This window comes from Neofelis nebulosa, chromosome 10, assembly GCF_028018385.1.
Source record: "Neofelis nebulosa isolate mNeoNeb1 chromosome 10, mNeoNeb1.pri, whole genome shotgun sequence".
Lineage (NCBI taxonomy): Eukaryota > Metazoa > Chordata > Mammalia > Carnivora > Felidae > Neofelis > Neofelis nebulosa.
In genome coordinates, this window is record NC_080791.1 from 105,425,225 (window position 1) to 105,432,536 (window position 7,312).

The window sequence follows — 7,312 nt, forward strand, 5'->3', positions numbered from 1 at the left end:
CGGGCCGCCGCCCTCTCTTATAGGCTCATAGCACTTCCGGCCGCGCGCGCGGCCGCCTGGGAAATGAAGTCTGGAGTTGTGGACTCCAACATCAGTCCTTCCGCTGGTGTTTCTTCCCTAGGGAGTACCGCCCCGGCTCCGCCCTGCCTCTCACCCCGTCCCCCATCTCGCGTTCGGGAGGACGCGAAGCCTCTCGCCTGGGGCTCGGTCTCAGCAAGGCCGCGGGACAGCGACTGGGAGGGTCAGGAGCTGGACGCGGCGACGCCGGGAAGGCACCAGAGGACCGAGCCCAGGGAAGCGGGGGCCCAAACATGGCGGCCGGACTGGCCGCAGAGCGCGGAGGGAAAGCCGAGGACCCGCGGACAGCCCGGCACGGACGGCGCCCGCGTCCGCCATCTACTTCCGGGATTTAAAACCTCTTCCCGGAAGCCAGGCCGGCGTCCCCATGACAACCGACGTTGGGTCTTCGAGGTGAGCGTGCTTGAGGAGTGGGGAAAAGGGACCAGGGTCGGAGTTTTCATTGTCGCTGTTTGGGTTTGGGTGTTTCGCCAAGACAGTGCCGTGTTGAGGTGAATTGGGAAGGGTGAGGAAAACTGCCCTGGGGACAGAGGGAACGCGGCGCCGAGCGGTGGGACGGACCGAAGACGGCTTCGTTCTGTCGCGCATCACTGCTGCCCTAAAGCGGAGGTCATCCTTCCCGTAGATTTGGCGGTGGGCGCTTCTGGGTCCCGGTTCCTCACGACAGCTCTCCGTGGTGGCCCGTGAAGTCCTAGCTTAGAGCGCGGGCTTTGGTGTCACCCCCCGTTGTGAACCCTGGCTCTGCTCACCAGCTACCTGGAGGAATGACTTGAACCCTGACCCTGTATTCTTGTCTTTAGAACGGGGGATCATTCTTAACTACCTTGCAGAGCAGTTGCGAGGACTAAAGGAAGTTATACCTGGTTGCGGTTAACGTGGTGCTGGTAGGGGGTGATAGCTATCAATATTATTTGACGAATGAGTGAAATTGCCATCATGCAGCCACTCAAGGTGGGGGGGGACTTCTTCACCAGGTGAGGTGGATGCGGTTCGCTAACCTCTCAGAGCCACTGTATAATATGGGGATTATATTCGTAATAACTGTCTCCTTCTCAAGATGGGTGTAGGAGTAAATAATGTAATGAATATAAAGAGTTTGTAAATTGTAAAACACTTTATAGATGTTAATTAAAACTTTTTAAATATATATTTATTTTTGGGAGCGAGAAAGAGAGAGAGGGAGACAGAGAATCCGAAGCAGACTCCAGGCTCCCAAGATGTCAGCACAGAGCCCCCACGGGGGTGGGGCTCGAACCCAGAACTGTGAGATCATGACCCGAGCTGAAGTCGGACACTCGATCGACTGAGCCATCCATGTGCCCCGATTTACAGATGTTAATTTAATTTCACTCTCTTACACTTCACAGCATTTTGAAATTTCTTTGTAGATTTCACCGGGCTGGAGGGGTCACAGGACACCTTGGGCCTTGGAATGTACCTTCCCCGGGGCCACTATGTGGCTGCCACCTTAAACATAAAAGTTTTGCAGGAGACCACGATTTCCTCTCAGCCTTTTCTGCCTGCACCTCTTCCCACTTCTGTGCCAACGTCTTTCCCACCTAGTGACATATCAGCCTGTTACATAACAGGCAACTTTGGGCAGTAGTTAAGAGCACAGACTCTGGACCCAGGCTGCCTGATTCTGAATCCCAGCTCTGCCACTGCTACTGGCAATGTGATCTTGGACAAATAATTTTTCCTCTCTGAGCCTCAAGTGTCCTGTCTGTAAAATGGGTAGCGTAATGATAGTGTGTCTTCTACTTCATGGGGTTATTATGAAATTTAAATAATGTTAGTGCTGAGGATAGTCCCTGGCAGGGATGCCTGGCTGGCCCAGTTGGTGAAGCAGGTGACTCTTGATATTGGGGTCATGAGTTTGAGGCCCTCCCTCCCCCCAACAAAAAAGTCCCTGGCAGGGGCGCCTGGGTGGCTCAGTCGGTTAGGCGTCCGACTTCGGCTCAGGTCATGACCTCGCGGTCTGTGAGTTCAAGCCCCACGTCGGGCTCTGTGCTGACAGCTCGGAGCCTGGAGCCTGTTTCGGATTCTGTGTCTCCCTCTCTCTCTGACCCTCCCCCGTTCATGCTCTGTCTCTCTCTGTCTCAAGAATAAATAAATGTTAAAAAAAAATTTTTTTTTTTAAAAAGTCTCTGGCATATTGTGGTATATAAAGGTTTGCTGCTTCTATTAGTATTAGAATTAATATTACTACATGGCAAGACAGTCACTCTTTGTAGTACTCCTGGATTCCTTTGAACTCAAAAGTAGTTAGAAAGAGTTCTGCGTTGGGGCGCCTGGCTGGCTCAGTCGGAGGAGCCTGTGACTCTTGGTTTCAGAGCTGTGAATTCAAGCCCCCTGTTGGGTGTAGAGATTACTTACAGCAATCAAGTAAATTAAAATGAAGAAAGGAAAGGAAGGAAGGAAAAAATGAGCTCTGCACTTAGAAGCTTCCAGGAATGGAGAAAGTTGGAGGGTAAGAGTCCCTAGAAGGAGGGACTAGTGGATTTTTTGGTGGCGGTAGTGGTTTTGGTCATTGGTGTGTCCCAAGCACATAGAATGCTGCCTGGGACGTAGTAGGTCCTCCGTGAATATTGTATTAATGACTTTCTAACGACCTTTTTGTTCTGTTTTGTTTTGTCCTCAACAGGCCCTTGTCTTAGAGCAAGGGGAACAGCCCTGATTCTGAGGAACTAGTGCTTCTCCCTCAGTGCTGGGGAGAAAGCCAGGAGCAGTTTTCTGGGTAACTGTGGAATGTGCCCCGCTGGGCCCACCAAAGCAGCAGCAGGATGCTCCAGACCAGTAACTACAGCCTGGTGCTCTCCCTGCAGTTCCTGCTGCTGTCCTATGACCTCTTCGTCAATTCCTTCTCGGAGCTACTCCGAATGGCTCCTGTCGTCCAGTTGGTGCTCTTCATGTGAGTTCAGGGGGTGGGACTGGACAGCTGAACCCAAGCAGTTAGAAGGCCCCGACGATTATGATTTAGCGTTTTAAAGTAGCTGATGGAAAAACCTCAGGGAAAATCAAATTTCACCCACGTTGGGTACTCCGCGGTGCGGAGACATGTCAGAGGTCCTTCATTTCTATACTTCTAGCAGGGGTCCGGGTTACAGGGAGCAGTCAGAGGGTCAGACTGCTCACCGTGTCATTTTCTTCCTCTGTGAGTAGAAATCTTGGCTTACACTGCCGTGAAAGGGGGTTGCAAAATGGCAGGTTAAAAGGGTACTCGTATCAGTTCTCTATACGGTATGGAAGTGGTTGGCATTTTTCCTGCGCAAAGATTCAGAGACTCCACGAGGCAAGTTCTCGACAGAAGACTAGTTTTCGGCACCGTCTTGCTTCCTTCGGCACTGTCGCATGAATACATGTGACGGGTATTCATTGGCCTGCCGGACCGTTTCTAGTTGCAGTGGCAAACCTGATAATTTCCTGCTCTTGCACGGCTTCCATTCTAGAAGTCCCCATTGACCCTTCCCATTGAGAGGGACAATGAACCCATTTTTTCAAGATAATTTTATAGGGTAATAAATGTTTACAATGGATGTGAAGTAGGTGGGGGTGGGGAGGGGAGGGCGACCCTAGGCGTAGGGTTAAAGAAGAGTCTTTCTGAAGAGGGGACGCTTGAACTGAGACCTGAATGCCACTAAGGCACCGTCTGTGCAAAGATCGGGGGAAAGGTGTTGCCGTCTTGCTAGATGAAAATGTTTGACAGGACCAGGTTATGCGACAGGCGGGGCCGGCTTTGGACAGAGAGAAGAAACCGTCTTCTCACCAGCGTCTAGAAGTTAAGAGTGTCAGAGCAGGAAAGCCTTGGTCTATGGACTGCAGCTCAAGTGATGGGGCCAGCCCGTAGTTTTAGTCTCGTGTCACTTGGGACCCAAAGTCCATGCTATCTCTGGGGAGTTTCCGGAGGTCTAGATCACAGGGAAGGCCAGACTTCATAGTGTCCCTTAGGACCCAGGGCCAGCTCTTGGGTCATCCCACAGACCTCCATTTGGCTGTGCTTTGTTTTATGTTTGCAGCATCCAGGATATCGCAATCCTTTTCAACATCATCATCATTTTCCTCATGTTCTTCAACACCTTCGTCTTCCAGGCTGGCTTGGTCAACCTCCTATTCCATAAGTTCAAAGGGACCATCATCCTCACAGCTGTGTACTTCGCCCTCAGCATTTCCCTTCACGTCTGGGTCATGGTAAGAGCGGAGCTCTGAATTCCTGAACCCTTAAGGGACTAGGAGTAGCTTTTTCTCGAGGAAGCCACGAGGAAGCCAGCATCATTCTTTTACATCTCGAAGAATCCTTGATGGGAAACCAGTGAAATGAGTGTGGTCCCGCCTGGGGTTGGGCATGTGAGAGCTCCATGAGGCACCTCTGCCCAACCTTTTGTGTGAGAGAACTGCCTTATCCAAGAGTCAGGGGCCATTTCTGGAATATTCAGTTCACCTTTGCCCCAAACAGTCCAGCCAGAGCTAAAACAGGAAGTGGAATCCGTTTTATCATTAGCTATTTGGGCAGGTGGGTGTTGAGACGGGGAATTCTGAGGCATTCGTGTCCTATGGGAAATGGCCAGGCCAAGAGTGCCCCTTGCCCTTTAGTGCTTCGTGCCCTCTGCTCTGTCCCCGTCACTTATACTGGAAGAACCCTTCTCCAATGTGCCTCAGAGCAAACGCCAGGTTTCGTGGTTCCAGATTTCTCCTGCTTCACGAATGGTTCTGTCTGTTTGGGTCTGGCCTGTGTTTCTCACGTACTCATTTTGATGGAACACAGTAAAACCTCAGGGTTCTCGTCGTTCCTATAGTAACACCACCTTCTTAGACTGAGCCGTCTGTTAAGTTGCCCTTGTTATTCCAGGGAGAGAAGTAGAGCTCACAGGAAAGAAAGAGCAGTGCCAAAGTCTCTAGGTGCTTCCTGAAGAAGATTGTCTCTGCTCTCGCTCCTGGGGCCAAAATAGGTCCTGGCTTTGTAGTGTAAAGCTGTTAATCTGATTAAACCTTGAGAGCACTAAGCCTTTATCTGACAGGAACCGAGCCTGAGATCTTCAAGGCAAGACAGTGACCACACCAAACTCCTTCCTGAGATAATGTATAGCACTTCTCCTTGGAAAAGGCTGTGGAATGGAAGGAAATAAATAGCTTAGTTCAAACTTCCTCCTTCAGGGTTAAAAGGATATTTCCTTTGCAGCAGAAAAGGGAGTTTGAAGCTCCTTTGAGAAACACTACTTGGGGTTGTGCGAAGAAAGGAGGGGGAGATTAGCCTGATTTAAAACCACATGGCGTGTCTGCAGCTAACCAAGGTGGAGATACTAGGGCCTCATCTGGTGGCTAAGCTTTCCCTGTCTCCTCATGTCTCCTGCAGAACTTACGCTGGAAAAATTCCAACCGCTTTGTCTGGACAGACGGACTTCAAACGCTGTTTGTGTTCCAGAGATTAGGTAAGGACCAGAGCAACCTCAGGCCTCACTTCGGTGCCACCATTGGCTCAGGCTACTAAGGCCCTTGATCCTGCCTTCCCCGTCCATCACGGCCAGCATGGGGATGAGTGGATCAGCCGTGGCAAGAACAGGAGAGATTATGGCCCACTGCCCTTGCTGGGAGTCACTGGGAGATCCTGAGGCAGGGCGCCCCTCCGCCTTGGTAGGTTTCGTTCTTAGCCTGAAACGAATACTCAGGAGCGTCCCTGAAGCTTCTTCTCTACTTATCCACAGCGGCAGTGTTATACTGTTACTTCTACAAACGGACAGCCGTGAGACTGGGCGATCCTCGCTTCTACCAGGACTCGTTATGGCTGCGCAGGGAGTTCACACAAGTCCGGAGGTGACCGCTTCTCGTCACACTGATGGAGGCCTTTCCTTCCTGACAGATGCTACGCTTGTGGTTCTGTGGGGTGGGGGTTGGCCCTGTGCACAGGAAGCAGCTTGACTTTCCTAGGACAGGCTCAGGCCACTTGTGTTCTGCAGTCAAGAAGGAAGACCTTCCCTCTTGCAAGTTAAAGTGTTTCCCAATACAGATTTCAGTACACATCCCTCCCCGGCCTCCTACCTCAGGTCCCTTTTCCTTTTCTGCCCTCTACTCCTCTTCCTCACGGAAGGCGGTGAGGCTTTATCCTTGGCGAGCTATCACTTAGCCTGGTCCAGGAGGGGCTCCTGGCACCTACCTTCTTTGCACCAAACGCTAATTAATGACTGAAGGATGCAAAGTGTCATTTCTGAGCTCCTGACTGATAACACCATAGACATGTAGATTTTATACCCAAGGCGCTTTTTTTACATTTTATAAATAGGAAATAAATTGAATTCTTTTTCCAGAAATGGTGGAGTCTGTCTGTCTAGCTACATCTCTTCGCAGATAAGAGGCGTGTCAAGTCCTAACCTAGCGTCTTCTTGAGCCACAGAACAAATACAGATATTGATTGAGTGCCATTATGAGTATAAGCTATTTTTATAGGAATTCGGGATGTAATCTGACGTCCCACCCCGACCCTTGGAGTTCCAAACTTCTGTGCTTTATCCAGAGTCTCCCTGCCATTAGGACCCTAAACTGCCCTCAGAAGAATAAAAATGTTCCTTAGCCTGCTTTGGCAAAAGAAAATTTTAAAGTGCATGTGCCCGTAGTATCCGTTTTCTGTTGTCAGAATAGTGTGTAACACTACCACGAAACTTCACTGGTGCGTAACAACGAACAGTTACATGGCTCTGGAGTCTCGGGGTTCAGCTGGTCGGGCTGGTTCAAGTGATATCTGCCGGGCTTGCTCATGTGTCTGTGGTCAGCTGTGGGTCAGCCAGGCGACTGTGATGATCTTGGGATTTGGGGCTCTTGGCTAACCTGGGCCGGCCTCAGCTGGAATGACTGGGCTGTTCTGGTTCTCATGACTCATCCTTCAGAAGACTAGCCTGGGTCTCTTCACATGACAGCAGCCGAGGAGCAGAAGAATGAGCCCCATTGTGTAATCTTCCTTCAGCCCTCTGCTTTCATCGTGTCCCTTAGACCCCCATTGGTCAAAGCAAGTCATATGACTGAGCCCGGGGTCCAAGTGGGAAAGCACTACAAAGCTTCCTGGGAAGAGGCACGGATACAGGGAGGGCCGCTAATTCAGTCTACCCCACTGGCAAGTTGCTCTATGGAACTCATTGTTCAGAGGTGCTTTAGCACGGAGGTTGGCAACCTTTTTCTGTGAGGCACCAGATAGTAATTATTTTAGATTTCAAGGGCCATAAATATGGTCTTTGTTGCAACCATAAGC

General features: G+C 50.6%; 1 protein-coding gene across 1 annotated transcript; it reads left to right on the forward strand.

Moving 5' to 3' along the window:
* The first annotated feature begins 108 nt into the window (after positions 1-108).
* TMEM138 (transmembrane protein 138) lies at positions 109-6,380 on the forward strand. The gene is made up of 5 exons (XM_058689216.1): positions 109-471; positions 2,723-2,989; positions 4,095-4,266; positions 5,429-5,504; positions 5,778-6,380. The coding sequence occupies exons 2-5, from the start codon at positions 2,862-2,864 to the stop codon at positions 5,888-5,890; spliced, it is 489 nt and encodes a 162-aa protein (XP_058545199.1). The 5' UTR covers positions 109-471; positions 2,723-2,861; the 3' UTR covers positions 5,891-6,380.
* The last annotated feature ends 932 nt before the right edge of the window (positions 6,381-7,312 follow it).